Raw genomic sequence first — 17,770 nt, 5'->3', positions numbered from 1 at the left:
CCCCTGCAAGCTTTCACGACCCAGGCTCTAGCTAAAACACAAACAGAGGGCGCGGGAGAGAGCAACTAATCAATGAGTACTCCTATAGAAGCCCTCTCAAGGGTCATTTAGATCTGCAAAGCATGGATTTTTCTTAGTTTTTGGATCAATTTTTTGGAAAACTTTTTTTACGTGAAAAATGTGTTTATTTCTTCCACATGCACAAATTTGCTTTCGAGCGTGCCTCTCGGAAATAAAAAAACGTATTTTTTTCCTTCCGTAAAAGACATAGATTTACTTTTCGTGCAGGCACGGGTTTGCTTCCGCGCGAGGCATGGCCGTGCCTCTCGGAAAGGAAACAAACCACACTTTTCTTTTTTTTCTTCCGTGAGAGGCACATATTTACTTTCGTGGAGGCACGGATTTGCTTACGCGGGAGGCACGGTCATGCCTCTTGGAAAGGAAAAAACATGCTTCTGGTTCGGTATTTTTCGTGAAAAAAAGGTTCATTGAAACCTATCAACATGATATCTAGTTTTAAAGATCTCGACTCGAGAATCCAACGGTGAAAACGATTTGAGATTCGGACGCGCGGTTTGAGAGATTAAACATTTTGAATAAACAAAATTTAAAAAAAAAGAAAACTCTTAGGTTGCGACAAGTGATTTCGAGCACGCAACCTGGGAAGGTGGGAGTGATGTTAATTAATTATTTTGGGCGTGGGAGAAAGCAAATGTGGGCCTCGCCACACAGTTTGGGCCGGCTAAGTGCGGGACACAAGCTTTGGTTTTGGAAAATGTTCAAAAAATGCGAAAAAGTTGGGGATTTGTAATTTTTTCCAAATATAATGTTTGGGATTTTAAAAAAATAAATGTATTTTTAAAATTATTTTGAATCTCAAAATTTTATAGTGAATTTATAAATGTTCTCAGATTCTAAAAATGTTTTCAATTTTCAAAAATATTCCCGGATTATTTAAAAATGCTACGGGTTTTTAAAATCATACGGAGTATTTTTAAAAATTCCAATTTTCGATAAATGTTCTAGATTTTAATTAATGTTAATGAATTGGAAACAAATCCTGGATATCAAATACTGTTCATGATTTGATAAGTGTTATTGAATTAAAAAAATGAGATTTTAGAAGGTGTTCTAAACTCATAGAATATCCCAAAAATATCTCATTTTTTCAGAATTATTTATAAAATATCAAGAAATATTCAGGAATTATAAGTATATAAGAAATATAAAAAGGGAAAAAAGGAAAACATTGATTACAAAAAAGTTAAAATCCAAAACAAAGAGAAAAACGACAGAAAAAGAAAACAAAGAAAAAATGGTGCAGGAAGGTTCTAGGACCTTTTCAAAACCAGTGGGAGTACCCTAAATGGACCGGCCCAATGTAGCCGCGCGCTGTTTGGGCAGGGTGCGCGATTGTGCTTTAATTGAACATGGGCCAATATTTGGGCTTACCAGAAACCCTAGACATCATGATAATGGCCAGGCCCATGTGCTCATCCCGGCCCAAACCACAGCCAGGGTTTTGCCTGAGTGAAGCCGCCAGAAGTTCTCAAGTGGGAGCACGAAGAAGAAAGCACCACAAACCCTCGCCCCCGCGGCGCCTCCTCCCTCCCCCCAGAAACATACCGCCGCCTCATTCCCTCCCACCACAGCACCCCTCCTCGTCCTCGTCCGATCCGCCCTTCCGGAAGCACCTGGGAGGGGCAGCGCCAGCGCTCCGGCCGCCATGGCGCTCGCCTTCGACGAGTACGGCCGGCCCTTCATCATCCTCCGGGAGCAGGAGAAGAAGTCGCGCCTGCAGGGGCTCGACGCGCAGAAGGCCAACATCGCCGCCGGCAAGTCCGTCGCGCGCATCCTCCGCACGTCCCTCGGGCCCAAGGGCATGGACAAGATGCTCCAATCCCCCGACGGCGACGTCACCATCAGTAATCCCGCTCCCTCTCGCTTTCTCCAGGTTTTAGGTCTGGTCGTTCCGGTTAGCCTGGTACGAGATCCGGAAGTTTTCGCGTGCCACTGGATCTTCGGCGTCGGTGGCAGGGCAGTGCTTTGAGGATCAGGGTTTCTCTTAGGTGTCACAGTGAGTCTTATGACAGTGAGATCTAGCTGTTTGTGGGATGCCCCTTGCTTTCGTGCTGTTATGTTGTTGCTTGGGGAAGGATATGGTACGATTTGTAGGGCTAGTTTGTTGGTTTCGTCACGTTTCTGCTCGGATGGGAATACTGTGTATCGTGGAAATGCTAGGTTGCCATTTCTGTAGCTATCTCTATCTAGTCGGTATGAGCGTGCTCTTAGTTTTACTGCTGCAAATGTTATGCTGAAGTGAGGCGAGGTGCCCCCATCCTATGCGAATCTGGAGATCCGGTTGTGTTTTTAGCACTTCATTTGTTGTGCTTACGTACTTAATTGATTTGTCTCATGTTTTGTTTACTGACCTTCTTTCCACATGGATTTTCAGCCAACGATGGGGCGACGATCCTGGAGCTGATGGATGTTGACAACCAGATTGCGAAGCTCATGGTGGAGTTGTCCCGCAGTCAAGACTATGACATTGGAGATGGTACCACCGGGGTTGTGGTCCTGGCTGGGTCGCTCCTGGAGCAGGCTGAGAAGCTGCTGGAACGTGGTATTCACCCAATAAGGATTGCCGAAGGTTATGAGATGGCGTCGAGGATAGCTGTTGATCACCTTGAAAGCATCTCCACGAAATATGAGTTCAGTGCTACAGACATAGAGCCTTTGGTGCAAACCTGCATGACAACTTTGTCCTCAAAGATGTGAGTACATATCGTGCTTAATCAGTCAGCTGCTTTAGAACTGAGTTATAAGATATTACCTCCGTCCCAAATTGGTTGTCTTAGATTTGTCTAGATATGGATGTACCTAACACTAAAACGTGTCTAGATACATCCGCATCTGGACAAATCTAAGACAACTAATTCGGGATGGAGGGAGTATTATTTTGGCTTGAATTGGGCTTCACATTTGTCTGCAACAGGCAGGCTGTCAGGGGAACATGTTGCCAGTTTTGTTCCCTTTGTTTTGCGAGAACACAATTTAAGGACAGTATACTTGCCTACAGTTTTGGAGAATTTCTGGTGTCATTTTAATTGCAGATGTTACTGTCTTATCTTGTTGTCTCTTGAGCTCATTTTGTACAATAATACCAATTCCGCAGTTGTACTTCTAGAATCGACATTACATGAAAGAAATATTCTGGTATAGCAGAAAGACTATTTGTTACAGCCTTAGAAGTTGGAAGTATCCCTTCCATTTTAGTATAACCGTCCTTGACCCCAAGTGAAATGTATTTCAAATAACTTCCAATTGAGGAAATGAAAAGCGTGGATGCAATACTTCCACACTCTAGCCTTGCTTTATTGCCTTACTAGATGTTAAGTGGTTGTCACATGCCATTGTGGTATGTCTTTGCATAATCATCTGACTCATTTTTTGCTAACTCTTTCTTAGTGTTAGCGTTGGTCTGTGTGCATGGCGGGCTGATGATATAGTGCAAATGTGTAATGGATGGAGTATTTCTGTATGGGTACATTTTACATAGGTTATTACAACCTTTCTGACCCGTCCAATTATTCTGATTCTACAGTGTTAGCCGTTGGAAGCGGTCTCTAGCTGAGATTGCTGTCAAAGCAGTCCTTGCGGTTGCTGATTTGGAAAGGAAGGATGTAAATTTGGACTTGATTAAGGTTGAAGGTAAGGTTGGTGGGAAGCTCGAGGATACTGAGCTAGTACAAGGAATCATTGTTGACAAAGATATGAGCCACCCCCAAATGCCAAAGAGAATTGAGGATGCTCACATTGCCATTCTGACCTGCCCATTTGAGCCCCCGAAGCCTAAGACAAAGCATAAGGTTGACATTGACACTGTAGAGAAATTCCAGACACTCCGTGGGCAAGAGCAGAAATACTTCGATGACATGGTTCAGAAATGCAAGGTAAACGCGTATAAAGGACAAACTGTTTATATATTGTGGAGTAGCTTGTTTTTGTATTCTTGGTTTGTGATGTGTGCTCTTTTACAATAACTAAATGGTACCTCACGTGTTGCTGTGGGAATTGGTTGCAATATATTAATTTTAATGAGATTTGATTGTGTGGAATATAAATATTTTGATTGATAAGATGTGAACCAAAATTTAAAATACATACGACTTACTGTATTTGATTATGTATAGTTGTAAAATATTTATTGAATATAAGTAGAATAATAGAACAAAAAATAATTTCCCATGCATAGTTGCATGTTGTGGTAGATCTTTTCCCATGCATGGTTGCATGTTGAGGTCAGCCTTATCCCGTCTATAATTGTATGGTGGTGTGGCATGCTTGCATGTGTTATAAATAAGTTAGTGGGGATGACTCTCTTAGATATATGTAGGATACATTATTGTTAATACCCTTAGGCTGCAAAAAACACTTCCTACCTTCCCTTATTAACATTTATGTTACTTATGTTATGCTGTACAAAGTGTATGCACATCAATCTGTTTTTTATGTTCAGTGTGTGATTTGCTCAAAACATAATCGCGTAACTATGTACATTTTATAGGATGTTGGTGCAACCCTAGTTATTTGTCAATGGGGGTTTGATGATGAAGCCAATCATTTACTCATGCAAAGGGAGCTGCCGGCTGTTAGATGGGTTGGTGGTGTTGAATTAGAATTAATTGCCATTGCGACAGGTAACCTACCTCTCTTCTTGTGATTCTAAATTATATTTTATGGCAGTACATAACATTTGAGAACTGACTGCAGGAGGGAGGATCGTTCCAAGGTTCCAAGAGTTGACTACCGAAAAGCTTGGGAAGGTATAACCTGATCTGTCTATCTTTTTTCGAACAAGTAATATGCATGCATTTGTTGTGAGGGTTCAACAGAGAGTGAATGTAACCATGTGTGGGTTTCTGAGGGCGGCCATTCACCACTGTTTGATATGCTGAATGATTTATCTCCAACCCTAATTCAACCATCATGCTATTCTTGGTAGCTGAGTTGGTTGTTTAGTCAGTTTCTTGAAAACACCATGTGAATGCCTTGCACTTCGGAACAGCAGTTATATTAGAGAAAACAGAGGATGTATTGTTTGAACTTTGAATGGCACATGCTTGGTTGCCATCTTAATTTGCTTTGTAAAACATAAGATTTATGTTTGTTTGCTTGTGCTGCTTAAATAGGCTGGATTAGTCAGAGAAAAGTCATTTGGAACGACAAAAGATCGGATGCTTTACATCGAGAAGTGTGCCAATTCCAAAGCTGTAACTATTTTCATCCGCGGTGGTATGTTCTGATGTATATGTTTTTTCTTTTCTTCATATTGACACATGTATGCTCAGTGCTTTGTTGGGCCATGGAGGCATTATCCCACCAACCTCGAATCTGTTCGAGACACACTTTGCAGTTCATACTGGATAGCATGGATATTGTTATATAACAATTGGCAGTATTTGTACTTTGAATTTTCAAAGCAATGGTTTTAGAAGAAAATTTTAATGCATGTTGACTCCATATTAGATCGTACCAACTGTTAATTGTAATACATGAGAAATAATTCTTGTGGTCACTAGAACTGAAGAAATGCCAACTGTTTTTAATCGTGATAGTATTTTATCGTACTTGCCATACCTCAAGACGGCTTATAAAATGACACCAGTGAACTGCAAAATTTCTAATTTATGCCATGAACTATCCAAAGTCGTCCAATAGGCCCTCAAATGTTGATCTGGGTGATGTCGGAGTCTGTTGGCAACTAATCCAAATCATTGAGCTATATATTCAGTACCACCCTCAAAACCACTGTAGGGTTTAATATAACTCCTTGCCAGTTTGGAGCTCACTGGTTATGTAGTTCTGGGGCTTAATAAGGGCATGTTTGGTTTGTGCCCATGGTTGCCCTGTCAAGAAGTTGCTAGCCAAAATTTTGGTTGAGGTTTTGCTTGCCAACAGATTAGCTAGAAAGTGAACAGTTGGTAAATGAACATTTGCATGCCAAACAGTTGGTATCCATCCAAACAAAAAGCCAATGCTTCTTTTGTGATGACCGAAAAATTGGGAAGGTACACTTTGGTCACAATCTGAACATAACCTAGGCTGTTAAATCGGTAATAGTCATATCATAACATTAAAATCATCTGTACTATTTAGTTGTGTGCTGTTACTTTTTTAGGATTGTAAGATTGAAGTCCTCAAAATATCTGAGAAACACCAAGCCTAACTGCTGTTTTCCAGTCTTAGTTAGTACTACCTCCATCCTGGTTTATTGGTCCTCTTTGTATTTTGTGCCTAAATTTGACCATAGATTTAACTGACAAAATGTTAATGCATGTCACCAAAATTTATATTGTTTGATTCGTATTTGAACATAGTTTCCAATGATACTATTTTTTGTGACATGCATTCATATTTTGCTAATTAAATCAATGTTCAAAATTTGGCACAAAATACTAAGGGGACCAATAAACCAATACAGGGGTAGTATACATTTCAGTCATATCTAAGCTAATAATTTATACGGGTATCTTCTGATTGGTATATTCTGGCATTGCACAGGCAACAAAATGATGATTGAAGAGACCAAGCGAAGTATTCATGATGCTCTATGTGTGGCAAGGAATCTGATCATCAACAACTCAATTGTGTATGGTGGTGGCTCAGCAGAAATATCTTGCTCAATTGCTGTTGATGCTGCAGCAGATCGTCATCCTGGAGTCGAGCAGGTAATTGGGGTTTCGGAACTGGTACTACAAAAGAAAGCCATATATGTATTATGTTTTCTTCTAATTGTGCTTCTTTGTACTTTCAGTATGCAATCAGGGCATTTGCTGATGCTTTGGATGCCATTCCACTAGCTTTAGCTGAAAACAGTGGTTTGCCGCCTATTGATACTCTCACCGTCGTAAAATCCCAACATGTCAAGGTATTCTGTTTTCTCTGTTGATTTTGACATCACTTTATAATGTCGGTTGTCAGCCTGTTCTTCTCATGTTAAAAATCCTCCTTCTGTTATACTCCTACTAATTAGCCGCATGTGTTTTTATTTGTCTTGTGATAGAGTTTATTTCAGAAGTTACTTTTGGCTAGTGCCTGTGCTTAGTCCTTAGTCCTTCCCCACCTGGCATTGAGTGTGCTTGATGCTGTACACGTTGTACCATCATCTCAAGTCACATTATGTAGTGTACGATGTAAGGGTTCCAGAAACCAGCGCTGACCTTCTTGGCATGTCACTGCCAGTCACCAGTGTTTTTGAGCTTATATCTACCACACCCTCTGTAAACTAATATAAAATCTATATTAGTTTACAGAGGGAGTATTGTTATGTCATTCCTTCTGAACTGAGGGTAACATTTCATTTCTGAACATATTTCTAGGAGAACAATTCCCGCTGTGGCATCGATTGCAATGATGTTGGTACCAATGACATGAAAGAGCAGAATGTTTTCGAGACTCTGATCGGCAAGCAGCAGCAGATCTTGCTGGCAACACAGGTGGTCAAGATGATCCTCAAGATTGATGATGTCATAACGCCTTCTGAGTATTGATGACGCCTTCAAGAACGGAATCGACTGTGCTAAGTGGCATGCACTCCATTAGTCAGCATATTTTATATGGGTTGATTTGGATTTGCTCCTAGAATTCTTACATGGAGTGGTCACTTGTTTTGATTGACGAGCTATCTAGTTTTGTGACGTGAGTTCACACTTTGTAGAGCTTGAGACAGTAGCACATATCCTGTCGATACCAGTTTTAGCCCTTCGTTGTGTTGTTCGGATGCTTAATGCTATGGTTTTGGACCACTAATTTGTCTGCTTTATCGTAATTGTTTCATTTTTTTGTTCACTTTGTCTAAAGTATCTCAGGTAAAGTTGGTGTGGGTCAGACATATGATGTGTACCAAGTTACGGACGCGGCTCGTCTGCCGTGAAGAAGGCACGGCAGTAGCATAATCTCAGCCGTTCTTATCTCATCAAGCGCATCCAACGAACAGCAAAACAGCCCTATCCACGTACGCACGCAGGGCGCGTGCCAAATCTCTCCTTCCTTTCTTTCGCTGGCGCCAAAAAGCAGCCGCCGGCAGCGTCAAAAAGCAGCCGCCGGCTCGTATTCTGGCGCCAAAAGCCAGGTTCTCGGCTGGGCGCGGAGAGACGAAGACGATCATCCACTGGCGCGCCGCCGTGGCCGCCGGCGATCATCGCTGAAGACGGCGGGTCGTCGTTACAAACGGCGATCAACTCGGAAGACGGCGGGCTGCCGTGGCTGACGGCATTCGAACGCCGCTGCCTCCCTCCATTAACCCTCGCGCTCTCCATATTCTTGAAGGTAAAACACAATTCACGATCTTGTTTGCCGTCGGCCACAGTCCACCTTCACCCTCATCTTCTTATCTTTTCTACATCACTCTGAAGTCTGTTTAATCGCTGCTGATTTTGTGCAATCCACCCAAGTGAGCTTCTGTAGCATGGAGAACCAACAAATCAACGAGGAAAACCAGACCTCTGCTTCAATTGGGTAAGTGAGAAGCATTGCAACAACAGCAACATAATCCTCTTTATGTTTTAGACGAAACAATTGTGTCCAATCTCCTAACCATTGTCTGGTGTTGGCTATTTTACAGAAATGATGTACCAAGCTGGATACCACAAATTGGCATGAAGTTTAGCAGTTTGGATGAGGCTTGGATTTTTTGGGAGCATTATGGTGGCAGAGTTGGGTTTGGTGTTAGGAAAAGGTACTCAAATCCGAGCAAATTTGACGGAACAATTACTTCATGCAGATTTGTGTGTCGTAAAGAGGGTCGTCGAGGAAAAGACAAAAGAGATAAGCATATTAAGCAACCTCGAGCAGAAATTAGGACTGGTTGCCAAGCTCGTATGGGTCTCACAATAGATCGGGAAAATGGTAAATTACGAAGTTTTTGATCTTGTTCTTGAACACAATCACATGTTGCAGTTGCAAGAAACATGCCACCTCATGCCCTCACAGCGGAAGATAACTGAAATTCAAGCGTTTGAGATTGAAATTGCCGATGATTCGGGTATTGGACCAAAAGCTGCACATGAATCAGCTTGCCGGCGAGTTGGCGGATCATCCATCCTTGGCTACATTCAACGGGATCACAAAAATTACTTGCGTACTAAGCGCCAAAGGGAACTAAAATATGGTGAAGCAGGAAGTATCTTGAAATATTTCCAGGATAAAATCCGAGAAAATCCATCATTTCAATATGAGATACAACATGATTGTGAAGAACAGATCACAAATATATTCTGGGCTGATGCAAGAATGATAATTGACTATGCTCATTTCGGTGACGTTGTAACTTTTGACACCACATTTGGAACAAACAAGGAGCATCAGCCGTTTGGCGTATTTGTTGGGTTCAATCATTTCAGAGAAACTGTTATTTTTTTGGTGCTTGTCTTCTGTACGATGAAACATTTGAATCTTTTAGATGGCTTTTTGAAACTTTTCTGTCAATACACAATCAGAAGCAGCCCAAGACCATATATACCGATCAAGACATTGCAATGGGAAATGCAGTGGAGAGTGTGTTTTCAGCAACACGACATGGGCTATGCACTTTTCACATAATGCAAAATGCCGTTAAACATTTATCTTGTCGCAAGGACAAGGACAAGGACAAGGACAAAGAAAATGAAGAGGACAAGGAAAAGGAAGAATCAAATATTCTTGCAGACTTTAGTGCTTGCATGTTCGAGTACGAAGAGCTGGAAAATTTTGAGGAAGCTTTTCACACCATGAGAACTAAAGTAGAGAAACAAACTTGGTTTGATAGCATTTATAAGGTAAAAGAGAAGTGGGTTGTATGTTATATGAAGGATGCATTCACCTTGGGGATGCGAAGTACACAACTAAGTGAAAGTTTGAACAATGACCTCAAGCACCATTTGAAATCAGATCTTGATGTGATCCGTTTTTTCAAGCATTTTGAAAGGGTTGTGCAAGGGAAACGAGACATTGAGTTGAGTTCGGAGTATGAGTCAAGGGAGCTAGTACCTAGGGTCAAAATGAGAACACCCATGCTGGTCCAAGCAAGCCAAGTTTACACTCCGGTCATATTCGAATGTTTCCAAAAAGAATATGAGAGATCCATTGCAGCCTGCACTAAACAATTGAATGTGGAGTATGAATTTGCAGTAACTATTAGTACTCCTTTTGAAGCGCCAACCTTTGAAAAGGAATGCAAAGTCATTGCTAATCCATTGGAGCAAACAACTTTTTGTAGTTGTGGACAATTTGAGAGAATAGGGATATTATATGCGCATGCTCTCCGAATTCTTGATTTGATGAACATTAAGTTACTACCAGCGCATTATATTTTGAAGCGATGGACTCGAGAAGCACGGTCTGGAACTGTTCAAGATAGAAGTGGACGAAATGTTGTTGAGAATCCAATGTTGGCTGCTGTTCTTCGCTACAAATATCTCTCGCACAAGTTCGTAAATTTGGCCACTCCAGCGTCTAGATCTGAAGAATGTTGTGTTTTACTAGATGATGCGCTCGATAGTGTTGGTAAGGTTATTGCTGCCAAGCTGCAACTTGGAAATGAAAGTAACCCCGATAAGGGATGTGATACACAAGTAATAGCAGAAAAATCTAATGAAAATTTAGCCGCTGCGCGCCTAAAGAAAAAATCTCCTCGGAAGAAAACAAAAAAGAGAAAATTAAGTTGGCTTGACAAATTCCACAAGGGGAAGAAGAAGAAAGAACTAGCTGAAGTTGTGAAAGCACAAGAGTTAACTAAGGTATGTTCTTTATTATATGCAACAAGAGACTTACTTGAATGTTGAAGTTTTCTGAAACAAGAGACTTACTTAAATGTTGGGTTCCCAGCAACAAGAAAGTGGGAGCACAAATACACAAAATCAGAATAATAATTCCCAAGGTTCTGGGTTCCGAAGCTTCACCGATCTATTGACGGTATGTTCCATGTGCAAGTGTGTTGAGATATCAAGTTTTGCTAAAGTCAATAATGCATTGGTGTTAAGATATCAAATGTTCTTTAAAATGCAGGCTTCTAGTATTGAAGACATTGGTGCCGAATATATCTTTTGATCATGCAAAGATTTTAAGACGAAGTTTTAAGAAGTGTTTGGTGTGGCTCCAGGATTTGTGTGTTTAGAAATTTAGAAATCCTCTAAAACAAGCATTTGCAATTTGGCCTTTTGGGACATGGCGTAGTAATCCGTCTGTGACTCTGTGATGCTCCAGTGCTAAATTTGCATCAACACTTTGACGTTTCTTGATTGAAAATTGTATCTCTGACTGTGTGTTGATTAAGGAATGAGATGATCGTTTAGTAGCAGCCAAGGTGGCTTTGTTTTGTACTTCCTGGTTCTCTTTGTGTGTGTTTCAGGCTTGCTCATAGTCTGAACTTTAGGCCGGCGTTCTGCTTGAGGTCGTCAGTTTTGCTCCCTTGCCGTCGAGAGGGACGAGACGGTGACAAGTCTGACGGCGGCGGCAGTGCGTCGTCGGACAGCCACGGCGTCGCCGGACGGCCGCAGCGTCGCCGGACGGCGACTATGCTTTGTTTTTCCTTTCTGCGTTAGCTCTGTTGCTCGGAAATACTCACAGAGTAGAAGGGAAGAGAGACTTGGCGCGCGCCCTGCGTGCGTACGTGGACGGGGCTGTTTTGCTGTTCGTTGGATGCGCTTGATGAGATAAGAATGGCTGAGATTATGCTCCACGGCAGTTCTGCCGTGCCTTCTTCACGGCAGACGAGCCGCGTCCCCAAGTTACTTGTTTTTGTACCGATCAAGTGCCAGGAACGGTGTCTTCAATTTGCTTTCCTCTAAAAAAATATTATACATGGCATACACTGAAAAACGGATTCTTGAAAGATTTCTGGATTTTGTTGGTTTTTGTGCTCGGGATTCTGAAGCTAGCAAATTTGTCTTAAGTAGAATCATGGCAGTGGCTGTGACTTCTGGAAATGGGACATCTCTACAAAGATTTTTTTGGGTCGCAAATGAAGTTGATCCTACACCCGTTCAAAAGCATGGGACAGTCAGCACATTTGCAGGAGGCAAGCAGCAGTGCATGGTAGATGATGTTGCAGGTGACTAGAGGCATGGAAGGATGGTTGGAGAACCCAACATTGCAGGCTTTATTGAAAGAGAAGTAGAGAAGATGGAGCTGGATGTTGAAAGCACTTAGGTTGCTTGTGTGAATTCTAGTCGTTCAGCTAGTTAGCCTTATCATGAGGTAGTTGGCTATGGATTACACTTTGCTATGTGCGTGTTAGTTGGGAAATGAAACAGTGTACCGTTATTGTGTTCATTGGTGTCGCAATGTATGAAGATGAATTGAGCACTTCTGTAGAAGATAATCATTATGCGTGTTTCCTAGAGATCACTTATTGTGCATGTGCTCTCTCTTCAACAATATAGGGACAACAACATTGCTCTTAAATGACTAACAAAGAGATCATCACAAGAAGTTAATCACATGATGTAACAAAAGCATCATCACAACATTGCATCCAAGAGGCTACAATTGTCCGAACCAAAATATTGCTCTAGTTTGAGATGCTTGAGCACTAGAAGTTCTTCATCTGCATCTACCTCTTCTACCATCCCTTCTTGCCATTGCAACAACAAATATTGAGTCACTCCTCTCACCTTCGCGGCATGCAAGCGCAAGCAGTGGACTGTGCATGAGGCCATGAGGGACAATGCTTGGTTGAGTAAGATCAAACCTTCTGTGGAACTCACTTTGGGCCACATTACCGAGTTTGTGGTCCTTTGGGTCCGCCTAGTGCACTTCCATCTTCACCCCGACGCGGAGAATGACATCTTGTGGAAATTTGAGGCCAACGGTGAGTACTCTGCTATGTCTGTGTATGAGCCACAATTCCTGGGCTCCATGTTGACCACCGTGAACAAGACCGTTTGGAAGCCCCACCAAGGTCAAGTTCTTCACCTAGCTAGCTTGCAAAATATGCATTGGACGGCGGATCGACTGCAAAGGCAGGATGGCCTGATTGTGGGCTATGCACGCTATGCAAGAGAGCCAACGAGATGGCCCCCACCTTTTCTACAAATGCCGTTTCACTTTGCGAGTGTGAAGGATGGTGAAGGATTGGCTTGGTTTGGCGAACCTGCCAATGGATCAGTTGGCGAACGAGCGCTTTGTCAAGAAATGGTGTACCAACATGTCAAGGCCCAACACAGCTCACCGTAAGGGAATGGCCACCCTCACCATGCTTGTCGCTTGGGTGTTGGGTCATTTGGATTGAGAGGAATGCCATAGTGTTTCGAAAGAAATCGACGCCACCATTCGACATTCTAAAGCTTATTAAGGATGAGGCCAAACTTTAGGTTACCGTGAGGGCTAGGCACTTGGGCGCTATCATGCATGCCGCCAGAGTAATTTGTTGATGTGATTTTTTGTTGATGAGCTAGTTGGGCCACCCCTTTTGCCTCTATTTCATATACAACAATATTGATTCATCAGACAATGGTCCTATATCTTAATATGTTGGTTGCCTAACATACTTATCCAAAAATCAAAAGGAACAATGTATGAAGAAGATTAAAATTGAGACGATGCTTAAGCAAACCATGCATAGAGGATGTTACCTTGCTCTGTCATAATAAAACACCTTCATCATACATATTCTCTTACATGATTACATCAGAATTTGAACTGAAACATAGTAGTCAAAATGGAAAGGAATGACTTGCTCTCTCTCTCCATTACTTGGAAAAAATAACTTTCCCAGAAGTTCTACAAAAAACATTCTTGGAAGTACCAAACACCTTCAAAATTTGAACCAAAAAGGAAACACATGTTTCCGGAAGTGTGTAGTACCCTTGGTGGCACTGGGTTGTCCAGTAAGTCTCTTGAAGGTTCAACAGTTGGAGTACCAGGTAAAATAAAAGTGGAGGTTCCAGCCAAGAGGAGGGAAGCCAACTTCAGCGTGTTTTCTAGTTCTTTTGGCTACCGGTTTCAACATGCAAAGCATAGTCAAGGACTTCACATTCACGACGAAGACATCGTGGATAGAACTTTCCTTTCCCCCTTTGCAAGCCTGGAGAAAGTATTGGACATGTGAGAGGTATGCAAATGTTCTACGAGAAAATCCACAAGATCTATGGCCCAATTACCGCCAAGATGGGTGATAGCACCGAGGTGAGAAGCTACCTTGTCAATCTCATGGACTATACTCACACTCACAAGGGACCACTTGATGTAATGGACTACATTTTCCAATAGATGAGCATTGTTGTGATGGAGAGAAGGTTTGCCACCTATGGTCTATACCTTCACACCTTCATTGTCTATGTTTTTTCAGTCACCAACCTCGTGTTTGAGAATGATTACTTTCTCAGAAGCATGAAACTGTCAAGATTTATGTCGAGAGGAACAAAGCAGGTGATGGTGAAGAAGAGGATGATGATCAAGAGGATGAGCATGGCACCATGGATCTTCTCTATAATTGGTTTGGAACTTCTGGAGCTTGTAGCTTAAGGTCTAACGGTAATGATAGAAAGATCACGAGAGGCTTGAAGTTTTTTCTTAGCACGGGAAAGGTTATTCATATGAGGCAGTACAAGGACCATGCTACATGCAAGATGAACATAATAATGGTCAAGGGCAAGCATGGAGATATTGTAGAAGCCGGTGCCGAGGAGAAGATCACTTCCTAGGAGTCGTCCTTTGGTGATGCTTTTGCCCTTGATGATGCCACTTCACCGCCTCATGCGCATCATGATGATAACTTCGACCATGAGAAGAAAAGCACTAGTTGAGCTATGGTCGTTAGCATCGCTTCTTCTGCCTTTTTTTTTGCATCTTGATGCCAAATGGTGAAAAGTGCATCCTATTAGATTGTGCTCTGGTTTTTTATGGGGTACTTTGTCACAGGCTCTCACCCTTCTTTGCTTCTTATTGAGCTTGTGGTATTTTTTTGAAATAATGTCCAGTGATACTCTATGTTGTCGTGCGTGGCTACACTGTTATTCATACTAGATGACTCGTTGTGCCATTGGCGCAGAAAGTTGAGTGAACTATTTGAAGGGTTTTTCCCTCATCTGTTTTGCAAAATGATTATGTCTATATTGTGTTTCTATTTTCCTTGATGATGATCATTGCCCGTATCTTTCTTTGGAGAAACATAGGCCATTTTCTTGAGCAGATGAATAGCCTCTGAGATTTTTTTTATGATCCGTCCTTTTCTCATCTCGTAATTGGGATGGAGAAACAACAATTGAGAAATTGGGTGAACCATTTGAAGGAAGTTACTGGTGAATTTCCTTTTATATTTACCAATGACACACATCGATGATTGTTGCCCATGTTGTTCATTGGCCGTCTAGAGCAACCCAATGACTGGATCGATAGAAAGCCATACCGCACTCGCCACTGAAAATGACCTAACCCATCAGAACTGGGGATACCCACCCGAAATCACATGAGCTGACGAAAACCAAGAGAACCGACCAAACGGTCGACGGGCCATGAAACAGTGTGGTCAGCGACCACGTGTTGTGTACACGCTAGTCGGCCAAGTCATAGGGGCGAAAGGTCGAGAGAGATTGCAAACCATGCCATCAGGCCAAGGCACAATGGAGAAAGGCCAAGTGATATGGTAAAACACAGCGCACAACCAGTCGTAGTGGGCCAACTCCAGGCATACGTGGCAAAACACACTATTCGTCCAGCCGTAATGGCCAAAGTTCGGGTGGTGCTAAAAAACGTGCCCAGATCCCAAAACACGGCTTCTGGACAAAGGGAAGAGACCACGAGAGACCGTGGCAAAACTCGACACCCCACTTAGCAGAACCCAAGCAAAACCAAGCCCAACTTTCGCATTCATTTGTATGGATGACTATATGAAGGGCATTTTACTCAAACTTATCAATGACCCATTGCACGCCTGCGCCCGTGGCGTAATGGCCAACTGCATCAAAGAAGGCAAGCAAGCCAAATGAAACAGTATCCAACGAATGCATGCAGACATGGTCCATTCATACACAAAGGGCGTCTTCGCTCTCTTGCATAAGCTTCCTACAAATCTGCATAATCACATTAAAAAACATATAACTACAACATTAGCACGCACCACCTAAAAGCAAAACAATTGACACTCAAACCTGAACGCAACCATCGTCCCTGTAGCCGGGAAGTTAAGCAAGTTTTGGGAGGCACGCATAGGAAATGTTCTTTTTGTGAGTCATCCCCAAAGTGCATTATCATTAATAAGAATACATATGGGAACACGTAGAAAAATTGGGCCCGATGCAACCGAAAAATCAGCTAGGTCCGAGCCTTCTTAGTCGCGGGTCTTTATCATGTGCGGATCCGGACATAGGTCCTTCGTTTCTCTTTGATGCCATGCCTCGCGCGTTGTTCTACGCGCTCCAGGCGAGCCTTGGTTGGCCTGCCAGCGTCGTTCGCTTCCTGCTGAGCGGGTTCAGTCGCAGGGTAATTTTCATGTTTTGACCCTTTTGGCGTAGTTTAGCAGGATCTGACCCCGGTTCAATTTTTTCCGGATCCGACCCTTCTCCTGCCGCCAGGGCCCAAGGCGGTAGGGTTGAACAGGCTACTGTCGGGGGGGGGGGGCTTCCGGTAGGTTAACGACAGCCTCCGTCAACCAGCCGTTGCAGCCTGACGTGTCCTAACTGCACTACCGCCGTGGTAGAAGGCGGTAGGGTAGCTAAGGCTACTGCCACCCCTACCGCCATGCTTCCTGGCGGTAGGGTCCTCTCTCACTTATTTTTCTACAAGAACTTGACCTTTTGAATTACAAAAATGACTGATAGATAAACACACAACAACAAATAGTGTTTGCATATGAAAATATGATGATCTCACACATTACAGATAGCAAATCGACATAAGTTCAACATATAAAATAGGTTCAACATAGTAAAGTAGGTAACAATAAGACAACACCGAGTAGTTCAACATGGCACAACTACTTTAACTAAGCGAGTTCAACACGACCATATCACTAGTTCCTCCCCCTCTTGGCGGCACGCTCCTCGTTTCTCTTCAAGCGGGTTTCGTCCTGCTTCTTTGTGCGACGACAAGGGCGCGGGGATGGACTCTTCCAATCCTTCTTCGGATGTTTCCCCCTCTTGTCCTGGGTTGGCTGAGTGGGTGGAGGTCCGTCTTCGTCGTCGTACTCCTCCTCATCACCTCCTTCGTCGTCACCTCCTTCCTCTTCTCCCTCTTCCTCTTCATCCTCCTCTCTCTAATCATCTTCTCCCTCCTCGGCCTCTTAAATAATGTGAGATGACGAGGTGACATGGCTAGAGGAACCTCCACCTGCGTGGCTGGATACAGCGAGGGCACATGTCGACCCACTAGGAGCATGCACGTCAACGGTTGATGATCTTCTACAATAACAAATATAGAAGAGAGTGGCTTGGATCACGTTAAGGGTTACAAATAGATAAGAACATGGCATGGATCAAACTTGTGGTTGCTCGAACAGAATGTTATGAGGCTCAAAGTTACCTTCATCGCTTCCCTCAGCTTGCCGTCACCCTCCATGGTCCCAGGGTCGCAACTTAGCACATTCAAGCCATCGAAAATGTTTCTATCAGCTCCGCAGCCTGCAAATGTAAGGATAATGAAAAGGTTAGCGAGAATGACCATGTCAGCATCATCCAACCGCCGGCTTGAATGCATTTGAACAAAACTTACCACTCTGTTCAATAGGGGTGCATACTCCCTGAAATCACCTTCCATATCTCTGAGGCTTCTCTTGTAGGCTTCATCCTCAGAG

At 42.9% G+C, this 17,770-nt stretch overlaps 2 protein-coding genes across 2 annotated transcripts; both read left to right on the top strand.

Moving 5' to 3' along the window:
- The first annotated feature begins 1,557 nt into the window (after positions 1 to 1,557).
- On the top strand, positions 1,558 to 7,851 carry LOC123169679 (T-complex protein 1 subunit epsilon). Its single transcript, XM_044587556.1, has 9 exons — positions 1,558 to 1,925; positions 2,456 to 2,774; positions 3,605 to 3,953; positions 4,568 to 4,700; positions 4,774 to 4,826; positions 5,193 to 5,295; positions 6,565 to 6,731; positions 6,818 to 6,931; positions 7,383 to 7,851. The coding sequence occupies exons 1-9, from the start codon at positions 1,727 to 1,729 to the stop codon at positions 7,551 to 7,553; spliced, it is 1,608 nt and encodes a 535-aa protein (XP_044443491.1). The 5' UTR covers positions 1,558 to 1,726; the 3' UTR covers positions 7,554 to 7,851.
- A 170-nt stretch (positions 7,852 to 8,021) lies between these two features.
- On the top strand, positions 8,022 to 11,640 carry LOC123169681 (protein FAR1-RELATED SEQUENCE 5). Its single transcript, XM_044587557.1, has 4 exons — positions 8,022 to 8,520; positions 8,627 to 10,778; positions 10,867 to 10,953; positions 11,047 to 11,640. Exons 2-4 carry the CDS (start codon positions 9,540 to 9,542, stop codon positions 11,086 to 11,088), a joined length of 1,368 nt encoding a protein of 455 aa, XP_044443492.1. The 5' UTR covers positions 8,022 to 8,520; positions 8,627 to 9,539; the 3' UTR covers positions 11,089 to 11,640.
- Positions 11,641 to 17,770: the final 6,130 nt, after the last annotated feature.

This window comes from Triticum aestivum, chromosome 7D, assembly GCF_018294505.1.
Source record: "Triticum aestivum cultivar Chinese Spring chromosome 7D, IWGSC CS RefSeq v2.1, whole genome shotgun sequence".
NCBI classification, from domain to species: Eukaryota; Viridiplantae; Streptophyta; class Magnoliopsida; order Poales; family Poaceae; genus Triticum; species Triticum aestivum.
Note: the sequence above shows the minus strand (reverse complement) of the source record. Positions and strands in the feature narration are given on the sequence as shown.